This window comes from Sceloporus occidentalis, unplaced genomic scaffold, assembly GCF_023333645.1.
Source record: "Sceloporus occidentalis isolate IW3139 unplaced genomic scaffold, rSceOcc1.0.p SCAF_4, whole genome shotgun sequence".
Classification (NCBI taxonomy): Eukaryota; Metazoa; Chordata; class Lepidosauria; order Squamata; family Phrynosomatidae; genus Sceloporus; species Sceloporus occidentalis.
Window position 1 is genome coordinate 36925541 of NW_028316984.1, and position 18271 is coordinate 36943811.

At 39.5% G+C, this 18271-nt stretch overlaps 1 protein-coding gene across 2 annotated transcripts in view; it reads right to left on the bottom strand.

Annotated features, from left to right (window-relative positions):
- Window positions 1-2451: 2451 nt before the first annotated feature.
- Window positions 2452-18271, bottom strand: part of MAP3K20 (mitogen-activated protein kinase kinase kinase 20) — a 136422-nt gene continuing 120602 nt past the window's right edge. For both annotated transcript variants that reach the window (XM_089519733.1, XM_089519734.1), the window contains exons 17-20: window positions 10656-10772; window positions 7902-7976; window positions 6434-6584; window positions 2452-4170 (exon numbers count right to left, since the gene is read on the bottom strand). In XM_089519733.1, coding sequence (XP_089375859.1) covers window positions 3482-4170; window positions 6434-6584; window positions 7902-7976; window positions 10656-10772 — 1032 coding nt within the window. In that variant the 3' untranslated portion in view covers window positions 2452-3481. The remainder of the gene's footprint in view (window positions 4171-6433; window positions 6585-7901; window positions 7977-10655; window positions 10773-18271) is intronic.

Sequence of the window (18271 nt, forward strand, 5' to 3'; positions counted from 1 at the left end):
AATACCAAGCATTAGTAAGCATTAGGCCATACCTCCATAACTAGGGGCTCCTGAGTTCTTGAAGTTTTAAAAAATAATTCTACAAAAGAAGGAATTCATCAAGCCCAACTTTGGTAATCCATACAAGTATATCAAGCTCTGCCTATGTAGAAAGTCTCTCTTTCTACATAGGTAGATTAGAAAGGTACTACACAGGTACTAGTCCCATCATCTCCTCATAAAAAACAATATTCTCAAACTAATCACCTATCTTTGTAGGTGGTTTTCACTGTTTAAAACATGCATTTGAGATAATTAATGTGAATCTTTGAATTCAAAAACAGGGATCTCATTTAAATCTGTTCCAAAAGGATTATTCTCTCATTAAAAATAGCAATTTTGATGTTTTCCTCACCGTTACATATTTCTTATACTTTTGCTCAGCTCTGTTAAGAATGATTCCAGCAGAAGATTGTAATTCCTAGCCAATCACCGATGTATGATTGTTTAATTTTAATATGAATGTTCAATACCATCAGTGTTCCCTTTAAATGCTAATGAATGCTTTAACAGAACAGATGTGGTGACAGTATAGTACACATTAAAATTAAGGACATAATTAAATTTCTTATAAATACCAAAGAATCAATTTGGATATCTTGATAATCAACTGTAGCAAGCTAATAAATCCTCAAAAACAGCCCAGTGTCAAACAAATCTTGGCCTGACTCAACCATTCTCAAAACATGTTGCAATTATTGTATATATTCATGTATAAGTCTCGAAATTTAGGTCAAAAAATTGACCCCAAAAACCTGAGTCGACTTATCCAGAGGTCAATGAAAGTACTGTATCTTAACACTTATTTAAAAGGAGGAACCATACCCTAGTGAAAAGCAAGAGTATAATATGTGAAGCACTGACCCTCTCAGTTCTCTCATCCATCCAGCCTTAAGAATAAGCACAAAGAGTTATGTCTGCTGGAATTTTGTAAATTCTTTGACATTGTTTTGCTTTGCTTCATCCTTTAGCTCCTTTGCTATATGCCCCTAAATTTTTCCTTTGACTTATCCATGGGTCATAGCAAAATCCATAATTTTGGCTCCAAAACCTGCCCTCAACTTATACATGAGGTCAAATTATAGTCGAGTATATATGGTATACATGTTTGGTTCCAGTCCAGTTGTGTTAAATCCCTTGAAACTGTCAGTTTCATGGTAGGAATGGAAGGATTCAGAGGGAGTCAACTGCTTTGGCAAGGGCCAAGGCAAAACAGGAAAACAGGCCACTGTGAAAGTCAGTGTGGTTTAGTAGATAAAGTATTAGACTGAGGTTTGGGAGACACAGGTTCAAACCTCAATAGAGCCATGATATTCACTGATCAAACTTGGAGCAGTCACTATTTGTCAGCCTGGCATAACTTACAGGGGCTTTGTGTTGATAAAGTGGGGCAGAGGAGGAGAGAAAACGGAATACCATCTTGAGACCATTGAATGCAAGTCAGAATATAAAAGTAGCTACTTAATAAATCAAAGCTGACAGAAGACAACTGTGGGAAAGGCTGAAATCCAGTAAGGTTGTAAGACTGTAGCCTCAGCAGTGGTGTCACTAGGGGGGTGCAGAGAGTGGAGTGTACATCCAGTGAGGTGGGACTGGCACAGCTGCTGGATGAGTGAGAAAGGGCATTGTGTCCCATTCTCACTTCCCCACCAGCCATGCTGGACTCCAAACAGCCTACAGAGGTTGTAAAATTGTCCCATCAACTACATCGGACGCCAAATGGCCCTCTGGAGGCCATGGCAGTCTGCTCCCCCCACTGCCCCCCCACAGGGTAACACCAATTCTAGGGACACCACTGGGCCTCACTAGAGGAGATGCATGAATCGTTCGCCATGGGGGAGTCAACAGTCGGTTGCCAACCTAGCACAGGCTAGATGTGTTGAGCGTAAAGTCCCATCTTGTGTAGCCATGTGAATACGGTACACCTGGAGAGCAACACATTGAAGAAGACTGGGGTAGAGCTCTTTGGACTAAGGGGAGTCTCATCCCTTCTTACTGCTGGCTGTTGGTTTTGTTTTCAAAATCTTCAAATATACGCCAAAATAAGATTTCCAACATAATTCCAGTTTCTGCCTCTTCCTTTATGAACATCAAAAGAGTTTTAAAGGAAACAAAATCTGCAGGCATTTTCTTTTTCCTTTTTACAAAGGACAATCGGGATGAGTAGGCCTGTGTTTGGTTTTTGTTAAGAATTTGGATTAAAAATGTAGCATCATTACACCAACAGAGGAACATACTAACAAAAAACATTGTATAACCCCATGCATGTCTATTGGGAAGAAAGTCTTGTGTCGTGCTATGGAACTTGCTTTCTAGTAAATATGTTCAAGACTGCAGTATCAGAAAACAAATCCCACCCCAAAGGAATGTCAGTGGAATTTCAGCATATACAATTAAATAATAATAGTTTGTATTTATTATCTGAACATAAAACACAGCCTGAATACAATTAAAATACAATGAATAAGATGTCTGCTATATGTTAGTCATACCAACAAGAACAAGCTATCAAGGCTGTTTTTCTCAGTATAATTTTCTTTGTTCTTGTAAAAAATAATAATAATAATCTGCCATACGTTTTCCTGATCATAAGAATGATTCTTGTGGAAATATGTGTGGCTGTATGTTTAAATGGAGGATTAGTGCTCTTGATCAGACAGCAGTCTGTTGGTGCTGAGGAGGGACCAGCTCAGCAAAAACAGAACAAAAGAGGATAGGACACTTTGGCTGCAGAGTGAAAAAAAATAAAAACCTTACAGTCGTATTTTTTCACTTGTCACAGACATGTTACAAGTAGGAGGTACTTGCTTTTTGTGGATACGTCAACCCTTTAACCACAAGATCTACTGACTTCTTATTTAGTCAGTATATGGAAGTCCCTTGGCTTCCACTCACATTTGGTCCAGGACTCCTCCCACAATGCCAAAATCTGTGGATGCTGAAATCCCATTATATATAATGGCATAGTAAAATGGTGCCCTTTATATAAAATCATAAAACCAAGGCTTGCTTTTTGGATTATTTTTGGAGACAGGGATATTTTCAAGTCATAGATGGTGGAATCCATGGATACAGAGGGCCGACTGTGTTAAGCAACAGTTACTTGGCTTGAACCAAATAAAATAAGAAAGAGAACCTGTAATGTGGAGAAAATTGGAATGAAAACAAGGGCATCTTCTTCACCAGATGCAAAGGATGCCATGAGAGAGGTCCATCCTATTTTAGCCCACTCCATCTATTGTGGGAATCTGTGGTATGGTCTTCATGAGAGGTAGTATCTTTATGTTGAGTAGCTCCTTTGAGAAGCTTTCCATTGGAGATCATCTGCTCTCACATTCAGTGTCAAATATCTCAAGAACAACAATCAAAATTTCATTTTTCTGTTGTGAGACAACATATTATGTTCAGTAAAAAAAATTCAAAACCTATTTTCCATAAGACATCAGTAGGATTTTTTCTGGTGTGCACCAGTTCCCTTTGTTTTTTCTCTACTTTGTTTGCCAGTTGTGTGTCGGTGAGATTTTTTTGAGTGGTTGACTTTTATCCATTCACCTTCGCTGACTTTGCTTCCTTCTTCCTCTGTTTTGGGTTTACTTTCAGTCTTCAAGGGCATTCCTGGTATCAACTTGGGCTGGTGATAATGAGAGTGCTTCCTATCATGTGACCGTGGCTGATGTTGGTTTTGGCTGAGCACTGACTGTGAAGTCCTGTAAAATTTCTCTGTGTTCCTAGCTGTTGCCTGAGCTCCTGTTGAGCCCCTACTGAAGCGCCGTCCTGTTACAGACATGCTGGGAGAGACACTACTGTGATAACTGTTCCTACTTTTGGTTTTGGACCTGTCTCTTTCTGAAGGGCTATCGGAAGCTGCACTGGAGGTACTGCTTCCTTTTGAATTCAGATGTAAAGATGATAAATACGGTGTTGGAGAGGTGTTTCTTGATGGATTGAGAGAGGTAACCTGATAGATCACAGGAACCTGGGTTCGTCTCACAGCAGCAGCATAAGAACCTTGGTCCTCAAGGTAGGGTAAAAACTGTGTCGCGTTGGGACTGTGGGGACGGGAATGTTGGAGCGAAGGGCTGGTGGACACATGACGCACTCTCAGTGCCTTCATCCACTGACAGTCAATACCTGAAACAAAAATCAAAGGCAGCATCAGTATAGATGTGAGAGCTGGACAGTGAAGAAAGCAAATAAAAAGAAGGTCAACTCTTCTGAACTGTGGTGCTGGAGAAGAATGCTGAGAATACCACAGACAGCCAAAAAGACAAACAAATGGGTCCTTGAACAGATCAAGCCTGAAACTCCCTGGAAGCCAAGATGGTTAAACTGAGGCTGTTATACTTCAGCCATATCATGAGAAGGTATGATTAATTGGGAAATACAATACTGTTAAGAAAGGTAGAAGGCAGTAGAAAAAGAGGAAGACAGCAGGCCAGATGGATAGACTCAATAAGGGTGGTCACAGGCCTGAATCTACAAGACCTGAGCAGAGCAGTGGAGGCAAGGGGGCTTGGAGATGTTTCATCCACAAGCTCACCATAAGCTGAGGTCAACTTGAGGGCAGCTAACAACAATCAGTTTTGAATTCCATATAATGTCTATCCTTTGGAGGAAACACCAGCTGTGAGGGTAAATACTCTGCAACTGCTGGAGCTACCGATTTGTTCAGGCAGTAGAAGTAGCAGCAGCAGCAGCAGCAGCAGCAGCAGCAGTGTGCATATGTGTTTTAACTATTTTCTTTCCAACTGCAATTGTGGAATACTACAAATCAATGCATGAAGTCACCTTAGAGTCTCTCCCGCCCCACCCACTTTAGCTGAGGTCTGGATTTGACATTCCAAAACCTGTGCTCTGTTGTTCAAAGATTCCACTACTGGTTATTCTAACAGCAGTGGTTGCTTTATTCTAGAGATGCAGTTCTTCACATTGGAGCAATACATACCGGCAAAATGTAGTGTGGCAGCGGCGGCAGTAGAGTTAGGGAGCGCACACCATTCGGACACTCCCTAACCCTAGTACATACTAGGGTTAGCCTAGTACGTACAGGTGGTGGCAAAATGGCGGTGCCCTGTCTACATGTGCGCCGCCATTATGACGTGATGGATGCATAGCGTCCGCATGTCATGTCGCACTTGCGACATCACAAGTGCGCCATTTGCACACTCGAGCATCGCAAACATGATGAAAAAAGAACCCGCTTTTTGTGGGTTCTTTTTGCTCTGCGGGGAAGCCGAGCGGTCTGGAGGCTGCAGCTTAACTACGGAGCAAACCAGGGCGGTGGGAGATCACCTTTTTGGGGTGGTCTGTATCCCGCCTAAGTTTCTTCTCAAAGGTAGCAACAAGTAATTTCAGCAATTTTCTTCCTGCTGCAATAAAATCTTCTAAAACCATGCAGCTTTCAAAGGCTATTTGCAATTCGGGAATTATTCTTCACAAAATTCAAATGTGGACATTTTGCACAGAATAAGTCCCGAATTGCAAGTAGCTTTTGAAAACTGTATAGTTTAGAAGATGGATTTTCCTGTATGGAAAATAATACTTCAATAAAGATATTAAGTCTGCTCATAAAATGTTGTTTACTATACAAATCAACTATGTGTGAATTCCATATAGAATAAATCCCCAATTGCAGTATTTTCTGCACAGAAACTGGTGCTTCTGTATTAAAATATTATTTTCCACAGAGAAAACACTGATTCCTGTGCAGAAAATGCTGTTTTCTGCACAAAACAACCACATGCAAATTTGGTGCAGAATGAGTTCTGAACTGAGAAGTCTTCTTCACGTCAGGCTTTCTCAACAATTAAAAAAACATGTTTTTTTTAATCCAAATATTTTCAAATATTCTTTCCATCCCTATCTTATACATTCTTTCAACTAGGGAAATTTTGTATACAGATTAGGATCTATATTCGCCACACACCTAAACAGTACACAATTTGGAGAGCATTCCAATCTTTCTATAGTATTCATGTATCAAAAGTGTTATTTATTGTAAGAGACAGAATACTGCTTGCTCTCCAGCACTATGGACAGACAGAATTTTGTCAAGTCAATGAATAAGGAATAAAGAGCTTATAAACACAAGGTGAATGTCTCATTAGACATTTTAAAAAGAATGGAAAACTGTGTTTTTATTATGCAAACTCTATTGGGATAGTAAACAATGAGGATTATGGGAGTTGTAGTCCAAAGCAATTTGGAGGGCCATAGCTGCTCTCCTCGGCTTTAAAGAAATGCTTCCAGACTTTGTTAAATTAATGGGATAACTTTACAGGAGCATATAGATGTCTTGCATCTTTTGTTGTTGCTGCTGTCATTACTACCACTGTTGTTGTTTTTCTTGTTCATGATTGTGTCCTTTCTCAAACTTTTGCCACTTTTGACTTACTGGAGTTGGATCGGCTTCGAGGGTTGCCTTCTGAGTTTGGGAGCGATGTCTGTATTTTAAGCTGTATCGATTTCACCTCATCCTGGGGTTTCACTTGACTCCACTGTACTGGCTGGATATGTTTGGTGAACTTTGGAGTTCTGACATCATTCTGTTCAAAGAAAATAAACAAGCTATCATTCTGGAAGGAAAATGCACATCCCACAACAGCGGGGTAAGCTCTGTCCAAGATATTTGATGTATGATTGTGAAACTGATGGTACTTCAACTCCACATGCTTGGTTTGTCTGATGCTGCCTTCCAATCTGATCTCAAAAATGTCTGGCTAATCTGATGGCAAATTTCACTTTTTTCCTTCTTTCCATCCCTCTCCCCTCTCCCAACAAACATTGCATTGAACAAGGGTGATATTTTAATGGTTGCTTTTTAACAGGATCATTTGGTAATTGTGAGATCATGTGGTGTTTCACGTAAATAATCTCCTCAACGAGAGGAGGTTGGCACTAAGGAGACATTGTTGCTGGGGTTCCCTTGTGGTAGCTTGCCTACAGTTGCTACCTCTTTAATCCTGCAGCCAGGCTCTAATTCCTGTGAGGAGATGCAGTCTGAAAGCAACCTAGGGTTATTCTTCCTGTTAACAGAAAGCTACTGTTCTTCACTTCTGAGGCAAGTGAGGTCCAGGATTTTCCTATATCACTCTCTCTCGCTGCATGAATCCATGCCACAGGACAGAGCTGAATTTTCAATTATTAGCCTCAGTGTGAAATATCCCATTGGTCTTTATGAAACACTTTTTTGTAAGTGTCCAAATACCTACTCATACAAAGGCTAATTTCCATCCTATTATACATGGCTAAATTGCTGCAAGATTTTATTTTATGTTTTCCTTCTCACCCTTTCCCTTCTCCTGTTGTTCCTCTGCTCTGCTAATTAGCGTTTTGCCGAGAAGGTAAGAAAGGTGGTCTCTTCAACAAACACCACCTACACTGCCTTGTTACTCAAACAAGCAGGGGGAAAAAACTTCTTACACTTAAGTGAGCGAGCGATCCCAGCTAGTGGTCCGGGCATGGTTTCTGAAGACAGCATTCAGATTTGTATGCGAAGCCGGTAGTTTAACATTAATTACAGCATTTGGCCTCCTCTACAGTGGGTAAAAAAGTTTTGAAAATGCTCACTCCTCGTTATGAAACCATTCTGGGAATCAGTGTAGCCTAGTGGTTTGAGTGTTGGACTGTGACACTAAAGACCAGAGCTGGATTCCCAGCTCAGCCATGAAACCCATTGGATGACCTCGAGCACGTCACAATCTCTCAGCCTCAGGTGAAGACGATGGAAAACCTCCTCTGCCAAGTCGGGTCACCTTAGGGTCGCCATAAGTCAGAAACAACTTGTAGACACAACAACAACAACAACAACAACATCTCTGAAAGGCCTAGGTTGTTCTTCCTTTAAAGAAAGACACTCTTACCTCATAAGTAACAATACATTCCATGCTCTGGTCTTTCTGAATCCCCACAACCCATTTCTCCATCACAAATGGTGGCTGGGGGGGAAAAAGAAGTCAATAATAATAATAATAATAATAATAATAATAATAATAATTTTTACTTCTACCTTCCTGCCCCTCCCAATGGATCGAGGCGGGATCACAGCAGAGTTAAAATTATACTTACAATATTTCAGCATTAGTTACTGCACAATTAAAACCACAGCTAAAAATATAAAAACATAAGAACATAAAAGCATAGAAACATAAAACATAAAACATCAATCAATCACAGGGTCAGCTGCTCTCGTTCCATACTAGTGGTCTTCATAGAAGGTCAGGAGGGTATGTGCAGTGAAAGAGCTCTGTCTTTACCGCCTTCTTGAAAGTTTCCAAGGATGTGACATGGTGGGTCTCCTCTGGGAGTCCATTCCATAGTCTAGGGGCAGCTATACTGAATGCCTTTTGGGAAGTAGAAACATGTTTGGATGCTGGTATCTCCAACAGGTTCTTCCCACTTGTTCTAAGAGTGCGGGGCGGATTGTATAGGGAGATGCGTTCTCATAAGTAACCCAAGCCATGTAGGGCTTTAAAGGTAATAACCAACACTTTGTATTGTGCCCGGAAGCTAATTGGGAGCCAGTGTAGATCTTTCAAGATAGGTGTTATATGGTCAAGTCTCGAAGAACTAGTGACCAACCTGGCTGCTGCATTTTGCACTAATTGAAGCTTCTGAACTTGATACAAGGGTAGCCCCATGTACAACGCATTGCAGAAGTCGAGGCAAGAGAATACCAGAGCATGTACTACAGCTTCAAGGTCCCTTCGGTTGAGGTAGGGTCGCAGTTGGCGTATCACCAAAGTTGGTACCAAGCACTCCTGGCCGTCACATCCACTTGAGTTATTCATCTTCCTCTGGACCTATGGTACTAATTACCTGACAACCTCTACTTTTTTGCGTTACTTCCTTCAAAAACAAACATACAAAAGCCATACACCCAACTTCTGAAGGAAGGATTATTAGATAATGTTAGACTCTGGCCATAATGGTGCTGTGGTCCACCCATGGTAAAATATTATTTACTTCACATCAAAACAAGGCCTTCTGATCATTCTGCAAAGCCAGGCTCTGGAATTCTGCTTCAAAGTCCTACCCTGAGAGTACCACTGCCTTGGAAATGGATAATTATGGGGCATAAGCAAGTACATACTGGAATACCTCTTCTTTCAGATACCTGATAAAAAGGTGGTTAGATGGTGACCATAAGGGCAAAGCAAGGTTGATCCATCCTGAAGGAAAAGTATTGTCAACTGGGGAAATTTTGGGAGTTGCAGACTTACTAGACTCTTGGGAATCTCAGGGAAAAACAAGGTAAACATTTGCAGGTCATCCTGATATCATAACCTTGAGAAAGTGGTACTATCTAACAATGTTAATCTGAAATGTAAGGTATGACATCAGCACTTTTCACCTGATGCTTGCTTCATAATTTTCCATCATATCATGACTGGTTATATGTTTTTATATACTGTTGCTGGGAAGACTTTCAAAACTGCTATAAATAGTAAAGTGTATGTTTGCTTGCATGACAGGTAGCTCTGTCTACCTGGAGATGTGCCATTAAACAAACTGCTGTGTTCAATCTATTACAAACTCCATTCTTAAACTCTAAAGGAGAAGTTTCTCCCAACATTGATCCCAGCTGCCAGACGCAATCAGCTGAAGCATTTTTTTAATCTACTTTTTTGGCTAAACTCAAATTCAAAAGGCTGCCTACGTTGCTTAATATATATACATATTGAGATATTTTGGAGATAGGACCCAAGTCTAAATACATATATGTTTTGTATAAACATGTAGCTTGATGGTAATTTTTTACATAAAATTTTTAATGTGCATGAAACAAAGTTTGCGTACAGTGAACCATCAGAAAGCAAAAGTGTCACTAAGTCAGCCACCTATGTGGACAATTTTGGAATTTAGATTTGGAATTCCAAGTAACTCAACCTGTACAGTAAATATAGTCACTTGTAGTCAATCTGTAGTATAGAAAATCAGTTGTAGCTACAGCCTGCCCACCCCAACTATGGGTTTTCCACCTGCAGATTTGAGCATCCACGGATGGCAAACCCTATTGGCCCCAATGGTAGCATGTGTATGTGGCTGTGGCAGTGCAGGACTGACTGTATTCTTATAGCTTATAGGTATAGCTGACTCACATTGTCAGCATGGCAAGCTTCCATGACAGAATCTGGATCTTACGTAAAATGGAAATGGGCCAGACAGAAGACATAATGGCAGCTATAGACCATGTTCATGACATGTTCTTACTACATGCCTATTTTTGTCACACACACCTATTTTAGTGATATAAATTGCTGTTACAGGTCAGCACTTTATTTCTGAAATCTTAAAATGTGAACATTCCTCATGTTTTAGAGCTAGTCTATACACAGTTGTATCACTGGCTTTATTATAGAACCAAGAAAACACACACTTTAATTGTAACATCAAGTCTTGCCATCACTTCACTATTGGCATGACTGAAAAAGGAATATTTAATAAAAAAAATCTATTATGATAGAAATGGGCAAAAAGAGTAGAGGGGGGTATCTTAAAAGCTTCCTGCAGAATGAGTTTCTATAGGCATAAAAGTCTGCTGCTGTGGTATTTTAATGCCTTTGTTTGAGATCTAGGCAATCGTGAAAGCTTCAGGCCCATAAACAGAACCTTACCTTTGTCATCTTTACAATCTCTGCATCAGGTAGGTTAGTGTTAAATGTCACATCTTTTATGTAAGTTATTGCAATCTCATCCCCATCCATCTCCATATACATTTTCCATTTGCAGTCCTAATGTTGAAAAGAAAATACAAAATGTAAAAATTGGAAACAGGAACAATACACTTCTCCCTGCAGGTGAAAACCTGTTATGCCTTGATAACTGTATTTATTTTAGGAGTAAAAATGTAGAAAAATTAATTTATTTGAATGTGAAGTTACTATTAATATTTACCAGCATCAGTAGTTTTTAAACCAGTCTGGGGGCCACCACTGTTACTTGGTTGTTCTCAAACATGGAGCAACAAGAAAAGACAGAAGAGGCAACACAGGATAAAGATAATGTTTGCAACAAAAGCTAAAAAGCAGTTTGTCTCTTCAGGAGCACAAGTGGCTTCAGTGGAATCTTTAAAGAACATAAGAGCCAATGGTGGCAGCTGGAACTAAGCATGTCTTATAATCATGACCATTATTGCTGTATCAAATATACAGCCACCTGAGATGGCTGGCCTCCCATAAGGTGCAGTGAGACAGTCATCTCAGGAGGCTGAGGACATTTGTTTCTCTCACTCTGGGAAGGCCCCTGTCTAGAGAAGTGGCACTGCTTTGAGTAGCTCCTCAGAGCTAGGTACTTCATGAATGCCTGTCTCTGAGGTGTCCTTGGAGTAAGTGAGCTCACTTGGAAAACTAGGTGCCACAGTGATTGCAATCCCCATGGCTCATGGCCATCCATGTTGCTGTCATACGTGTCCATTTTTGTTTGCCCATTTTTAAAAAACAGAGAGTGAAAACAATACTGGAGGCAAATCACTGCAGAATAGTGATTCTTTGTTGGCATTCTGGGTGTCTGAAAGCTTGAATTCTAGAAATTTGAAGAAAGCAAATTTCAAACTTGACAAGTAGAGGCAAGCAAGCACTATTGAGGCATTCCAGACACATCTGTGGTTTCCATTAACATACAGTGGTCCCTCCACATTTGCTGGGGTTAGGGGTGAATAACACCTGTGAATGTGGAAAAAACACAAATCAAAAAAACCACTATTCTTTTTCCCTAAGAGACACCTCTTTAGGAATCTCCAGGTCATCCAGTGCTATTCTATGGTCAACATCTGGCAGAAGTCGATCAGAAAGTCATGCTAGAGGTCCTATGAATTCCTAGATAAGTCTTTTCTCTAGGAACGTCTAGGTTCTCCAGCACAGTTCTATATTCACCTTCCAGCAGAATTGTGCTGGAGAACTTAAGAGATTCTTAGAGAGAACATATTAATCAAAACCGCAAATAACCAAATCTGCAAAAGTCAAAGCTGCAAATGTGGAGGGCCAACTGTATTGCTATTTACAGTTTGTATTTGTTTTATAGCATCTTGTTGATCATGATACAAGGAGTAATAATAAATAGCTTCTTTCTGCTCACTCTCCAACCCCTTTTGCCTGGAACAGAAATGAACACTGGGCAATGGCTAGTCATCATTATGCAGAATTCCAAAATCCCAAATATTCCAAAATCTAAAAGTGTCCACATGGGTGGCTGAGAGAGTGACACTTTTGCTTTCTGATGGTTCAGTGTATACAAACTTTGTTTCATGCACAAAATTATTGAAAATATTATGTACAAACTTACATTCAGGCTATGTGTATAAAGTATATATAAAAATGTAAAGGTAGTTTCTTGACATGAATGTGTAGTCATAACTGACTGTAGGGGCGGTGCTCATGTCTGTTACTAAGCTGAAGAGCCAGTGTTGTCCGATGACTGCTCTGGTGGTCATGTGGCTAGCATGACTGCACTGAGTGCTATTACCTTCCCACTGAGAAGTGGTATCTATTTATCTACTTGTACTTGCAAGCTTTCTAAGTAACCCCATCATGCAACACTCAAGCCTTGAACTGCCAACCTTCTAATCTTCCGATAATCAGAATTGGCATCTTAACCACTAAGCCACTGCATCCCTTAAGGTGTATATACACAAGTATGTACAAGGTATAAGCATACGTATATACACATAAGGTGTATATGAAACATAAATGAATTCTGTGTTTAGGCATGAGTCCCATCTCCAAGTTATCTCATGATTGAGCATAGGCGAATGGGGCTCGCCCTTGCGCCCCACACGCTCCCCACAGTTTGAGCGCATACACTCAAGTCTGCGTAAAGCGCACTCGTGTATAACGTGGGCGCACTGTATATGCAAATAATCTGAAAAAGTCCAAAATCCAAAACATTTCTGGTTTGAAGCATTTCAGATAATGGAGACTCAACTTGCAATAGATTTTGAGCACTGAGAAGGGCTTTGCTCCATAATGTAATATTTCATTAAGTACTATGTTTGTAGTTTTAATTTTAATTCCACTTCCAACCAAGCAATGTAGGCAGTAATAAAGGTTCCAGTGTTGAAGCAACCCTACTGATCCTCTAACACAGATTCCTGAAGTTGAAGTCCAAATCACTGGAAGGGGCAAATAGTGAGTGTCACTGCTCCATACAAACCAACACTTAGATTTATGGTTTGTATCACATCGCTGTACAATATTTAAAAATCATATAAACTATAAAAACACAATAGTGAACAATAATTTAGTTTCAACAAAACTTGCTAAAGAATTGATTAGTCTCTCTCCTGCTCAGAAGTAACCTTTTATAATGTACATGAATATAGTCATGATAATTAATTAGGCATTGCTCTATAACTGCAATGAGCCAGAGTGGTGTAGTGGTTTGAGTGCTGGACTCAGGCCCTGGAGATCAGGGTTCCTTACTCAGTCATGGGAACCCACTGGGTTACATTGGACAAGTCACACACTCTCAGTCCCATTAAACATTGCCCTTAAGGTTTTCATAAGTCGTAAATGACTTCAAGGCACACAAAAACAATACAACTGCTAGAAAAAGCTTCCAACCATTCCATGATGTCCCAGAGGCTTGCTACCATGTCTACTATGAAAGTATCTTAGATCCCCATTAGGGTTGCCACATTATATCAATCCAAATAAAAATGTCTAGGAATATGAAATGAAACAGTACTGCCAATGTAAGACCGACTGTTTCATTTTTACATTTCAATATGTAACAGAACAGTATAATACATTACAGTTAAACATGGCCATGTGTGTTTATTTTTATATTTGTTGCCAATGCTTATCTTGTTAGCAATTTTCTCCCCAAAATTATGCATTACTGCACAATGTTTACATATTTTCATGTGCATTTCTCCTAATATACAGTGGGCCCTTACCTTACATGGGGGATCCATTTCGGAGGGGCCCCCCCCTTGCGTAAGGCAAAAAACGCATATGCTCAAGCTCCATTGAATATAATGGGGCTTGTGCTCACGGTGCAGCAGAGTGAACGCGCCATTCATTATTTTGCAGTACAGCTTCAGCATAAGCTGAATGCTGCGTATAGTGCGCCTTCGTATGGTGTGAGTGCCCTGTATATTTTTTTGCAAGTTTTCAAATGGCTAGGTATCTTAGGCTATTTTTTAAAAAAAGAAAAAGAGGGGACAGGTGGAAAGGAAGCAATTTCCTATAAGATATGCATTTTAGATTTTATTTTCATTAATGTACACATTTTGTGTGCATTTCCCTCTAGCATTTGTCCTTGTATGTCTTTTTGGTAGGTAAACTGCACCACAAAAGTTTGGAAAATGAATATTGAAGTGTAACTATTTCAGTATGCTTCTTGGTCTGGCAAGTGCCAATTAGATACGTTTGTATTAAAATGCAAATCAAACAAATTTCTCTTCTCATCTGTATCTCTTAAATGTATGTCAGTTTGACAGAGGGCGCATCCACACTGCAGTTATAGCAGTTTGATATCACTTTAATTGTCATGACTCCATCCCACGGGACCTAGGGTTTTGTAGTTTGGTGAGAACTGCAGTGCTATAGCACAAGGGAGTGGATTGCAGTTCTAGCAGAGATTTTTAAGTAACTCCCCAAGATAAAAGCTAGAATAACTAAACAGTAATATACATAAGTATGCAGCAGGTTAATATATAGGAACCTTAATGTACAGCAATCTTAAACCTGTTTTCTCAAGGCCTTTTAATTTCATTGGGACTTCTATTTAGATATGTATAGGCTTGGAGTAATAAATACCACAAAGTTGGATTATTTCTGTTGCTTTTATCATTATACATTTCTGTAATCCAAGTCAGAGTGGGCCCAATTATCAGAGAAAGTAGAACAAAAGATAAGTACTGTATTCACTTGTAATATAAAAATTTGTTCATTAAAAACATTACAAATATGGTTAAAACCAACTAATATTAAAAACAAAAACAAATTTCCTTTGATATATATTTGCTAGGTGAAGATACCATGTTGATAGTGGTGGATACATTGTGAAGGTAGATTGTATATAGGGTTGCCAGACTAAAAACTGGAGATACCTCCTGCACCCCTTAATGGTTGTGTAGAAGAGGCTTTCTTCACCACACAATCAGATAATAAGGAACAACCACTAAGATTCCCTCTTCTACACAACCTTTAAAAATACAGTTTTCAATCTGGTAACCTTAATTGTAAAAGGATTTTTAACAGGAACACACTGTCCTTCCTAAAGGTTTTCCAGCATATTTCACACAATTCAAATAATATATATATATATATCTTTTTTGCAAAAGTCACTTCTCTATCTGTGCATCTGTATGTAAACTTTGCCCAAAGCAGCTCAAGTGATGCAAAAGCTATGTAGATTTGTTCTGTTTACCATTTCTACAGCTGAAATTGAAAATGTGTTAAGAGCAGCACTCTATTGCTGTGGGACTATGCTACTGGGCCCGTAGATGTAAAAGGGTGAGCTCTCGCAAGGCCACCCACTCACAACCACAAACTCATGCGCCCTGGCTTTCTGTCACTTTGAACATGGATGGGAAACAAGTAACCCTTCACATGTTGCTAGACTGTAATTCTCTTCAGCCTTCACTTTTATCTATACTGAATGATCCTGATGGGAAATGCAGTCCCACAGTATGCGACATACATCTTTCATAGCCAAAGATAGTTATCATTGGCCTCCCTCAAGGTGTTCTAAGTTTTGCTGAGAGAATTACACAAAATAGGTGTAGTACCTCCTAAGCAAACTAATACTACTATATTATTTTTGATATAGATTCATCACTGAGGCCTGGAATATAGTTTGTTAGTCGAGACTAGAGATGTGAAGGCCCGTTGGGGGGGGGGGGGTGTCCATGTTTTTCCTGAAGCATGCTAAAATAAAATAATGCATAATTTCCTTCCCTCTTTCAATTTTTTCCTCCCCCCTCCCCCCCGGAATAAATGGGAAAATACATTTAAAAATGGAAAAGAATGAAGAAAATGAAGAAAATCAATTATGGAATATTTTATTTTAGCCTGCTTCAGGAAAAACATGGACAAAAATGTTCCCCCTCCCTGTGGGTCTTCATGACTCAAGACCCCAACCCAGCATAAATAACTCTGGGCACAACAATGAAGTGTGCATGTGTCCTCAAGTTGCTTGTCAATTTATGACCACCTCATGAATTTCACAGGATTGCCTATGGCCAGGAATACTCAGAGGTGGTTTTGCCAGTACCTTCCTGTGAAATATAGCTTACAGCATCTGGAATTTGTTGACAGTCTCCTATGCACATAGTAACCAGAGCTGACTCTACTTAGATTCCAAGATGAGACAGGATCTGGTACCTTTAATGTATTTGGAGAAGGCCAATACTGATGCTCTTTGAAATATGAAGAAAGAGTTATAGTAGGCTCTTGTTACCTGCTGGAATTTGTGAAAAATCTGTGAATGCTCCAGTCCCATGAAATACAATGGCATTGTAAAATGGTGCCCATTATATAAAATGGTAAAATTATGGTTTGCTATTTGGAATCTATACTTTTTTGGAATATTTCCAAGCCGTGGATGCTTTGAATCTGTGGATAAAAAAATCAGTGGATATAGAGGACCAACTGTATTATATAGTAGTGAGACACATACTAAAAGTAAAAAAAAAGTAAAACAAAATTGAATTACTCTTAGGAAAAGTAATTAATTCTTGATATTCTCAAAATGGTCATGGAAGAAGAAAGCAAGTATGAATTACATACAGGTTTAAACTCTAGCAAGTTGTCTGGAGCATCCAAAAAGAGGAGCAAAATTGTTAATTTATTATGGTGTATTTTTCAGTGTTGGGGAGGAGAAGAAGTGTTGCAGAATTTTCTGCTTCATATACAAAAAATGACTTGATTGTTCTTGATCACTGCTCCACTTAATGGGGAGGGGATTTTATTGCCTTTCTTCAGCCAGCAAAATCTCTTTGGCCAGCCCAGCCACTTAATTATCATATTCAGAATGGGAGCAAGACTTAAAAAGTCAAATTGCTTCTTTAGCATGGTGGCTATCCATCCTTTTGTTATGCAGATTTTGAACACACACGTACACATGTGTCAAAAAGAACAACCAGTCACAGGAACTGGTGAAATAAATAATAGTTTATGTTATGGAAGATATATGAAGGGCATTTTTTTTTTTTTGGAAAGAGCCTCATTGCTTAGAATAAATTCTATATTTTAGTATACATTTTGGGATTGTGTTACAGTAAATGAAAACGAAAAAATACAGTAGAAGAAAGAAAGAATGCCATCTTAGCAGGCATCTGGCATTATATCTTTCTCATATATATATGAGTGACATAATGTAAAATATAACAAATACCAAAAAAGGCCTGATCATGCTGGTATTAAAAGCACTAGAATGTTGATAATTTAGGCCCCTAGTAGCTCCTTTACATGCCTGGCTATTATCTGTCTCAGCTGCAGAAACCTGCTGTTCTAAAGGCAATAAAAATTGAAACATCTATAGTGTTAGCACCTGGGTTATTTATCATTAAGGCTAACTCTGCTACACTACATCTTCTTATGCCCGATTTAAAGGAAGATAACACAAGTATGGTTAATTTGCCTCTCTTCTTTATATATATGGTGTCATGACCCACCACTGCTTTGTCCCATGGGGGGGGGGGAGGAAGAGATGGGGAGGAAGGAAGTGGGACACACACACTCTAAAAATCCCTAAAATGAAATCTGCAAGAAACTCTCCCTCAAAATTCCATTAATAACCTCTTGTAGCGTGTTTAGGTTGCAGGGTCTGGAACTAAGAATGTTTTAATCTCTTTCAGCAAAACAATGTCTCATAATGATGTACAGGACTATTGCTGTACTGATGAAGAATCATACATAATTCAGCACCTTTCACTTGGCACCACTCTGATATCCTCATTAGTCGTGGCTCACGGTGGCTGTCAGATGGTGTCCATGCGAACGCAGGCATTATATTGTCTTTGAGATGTGCAGCTGCTTCCATGACACTGCCAGTATATAAAAACATGACGCCAGTTTGTTTTATTTAGTGCTAAACCTTCCAGTTTGTAAAAACAAGGCTGACACAGAGCCTGACATGAGGCAGTGAAAATAATTAGCTCTCATTTTCTCAGCCTCCTATTTCCTTCTCCCTGCTGTGTTCCCTTTCCACTAAACCACCACATGTCAGTCGAAATGGGAGGCAATTAGTGGGCTCATTTCAGTCCCCACAACTGTGCTGAAAAGAA